The 1,368-nt window shown below is 36.3% G+C and overlaps 1 protein-coding gene across 1 annotated transcript in view; it reads left to right on the forward strand.

Annotated features, from left to right (window-relative positions):
* Positions 1-250: 250 nt before the first annotated feature.
* LOC107882770 (ATP synthase membrane subunit DAPIT, mitochondrial-like) overlaps positions 251-1,368 on the forward strand; it is a 6,673-nt gene continuing 5,555 nt past the window's right edge. The window contains exon 1 of the mRNA XM_029489027.1: positions 251-829. Coding sequence (XP_029344887.1) covers positions 743-829 — 87 coding nt within the window. The 5' untranslated portion in view covers positions 251-742. The remainder of the gene's footprint in view (positions 830-1,368) is intronic.

The following is a 1,368-nucleotide window of genomic DNA, read 5'->3' on the forward strand; positions in this document are numbered from 1 at the left end:
TGTAAGGCGGAGATGACATATGCGGGTGTGACGTCCTCTTAAAAGCCACAACAATTTATAATCAATGATACATATTTGTATATAGATAGCTATTAAATTCGTAGAATGACAATGTCATTATTTTAATAATTATTGAGAACTTCTCAAGATTGTAAACAAAAATACGTTTTCTGATTTGAAAGAAAAAAAATGTTTATTTCGTATTTCTATTTACTCTAAACAAAAAATAATAATATTAATAGATACAAAATCAGGGGCCCTCAATCACCATAAAGAAGCCGGGGCCCCATCCGCAATTGCGGACTAGCGGTCCGGGCCAGTCCGACTCTGATTATCCTTCACAGTTCGCATTCATATAATTGGTAACCAATATTTTATGGCGTTCATCAACATCGCGGCCGTTACGGTCATCGTTGAGAATAGAGTATCACCTATACTATTAACATGGTACCTACTCTATGGCAGTCTATACAGAACCGTGAATCGACTAATCCCGATATAATGTCCGTTAAATCGCTTAATTTTGTTTTTAGCAAATACTATTATTTATATTTATAATATTTGATTTTAATATTTTAGAACCTCGAGTAACTCTGAATCATACATTGAATCTCATTGTGCAGCTGTGAGGAGTATGTGAACGCATTATTTCAGAGAGAAGAAAACTTCGTTTATATTTATTTTATATATTACTACCTAGTGTTTAATATTATAAGAGAATATAACTACGAATCGAGATAAAATGACATCTACTCCCGAGCTGGAAGAAAAACCCCTAACAGGATTCTCAAAGTATTTCAACACAACTACTATAAACGGTCGGGTGAATGTGAGTAAACCTATAAAACCTATAAAGTAATAATTAGTATGCAGTGCGCCAGTGGTGTCGTCAAGAGCGTTTTTAACGTATAGGAATTTAAAATTTTGTTTAGTTAAAATAACCTACACATATTAATATATTATACTCTATTCGGAATGAGATCTTACCTCGGCGGCCAACTTCTGCGCATGGGCGTGGCTTCGTTCCGCAGCATTAGCCCCACAAGCTTTCTAGGTGGGGAAAGCGTCTCACCATAATATGTCTCACCATATTATGTCTAACGGTCGCCCGACGAAAACTGGTCGCCGCCGAGGTACGATCTCATTCCGAATAGAGTATAGATTACTCGATAGATTACCTACAAGCCCGGATTAAAGGGGGGTCCAGAGAGGGCCATGGCCCCCGGGCCTCAATAGTTCAAATTTATAAAGGGGCCTCAGACTTGTCCATTACTTTTTTCGTTATAGGCTATAACACTGTATAAATCACCTTAAAAAATCGATGATTATTTAGCGAAGAAAAAAGCTAATACATTATAATTTATAAAT

Source organism: Acyrthosiphon pisum, chromosome A2 (genome assembly GCF_005508785.2).
Source record: "Acyrthosiphon pisum isolate AL4f chromosome A2, pea_aphid_22Mar2018_4r6ur, whole genome shotgun sequence".
NCBI lineage: Eukaryota > Metazoa > Arthropoda > Insecta > Hemiptera > Aphididae > Acyrthosiphon > Acyrthosiphon pisum.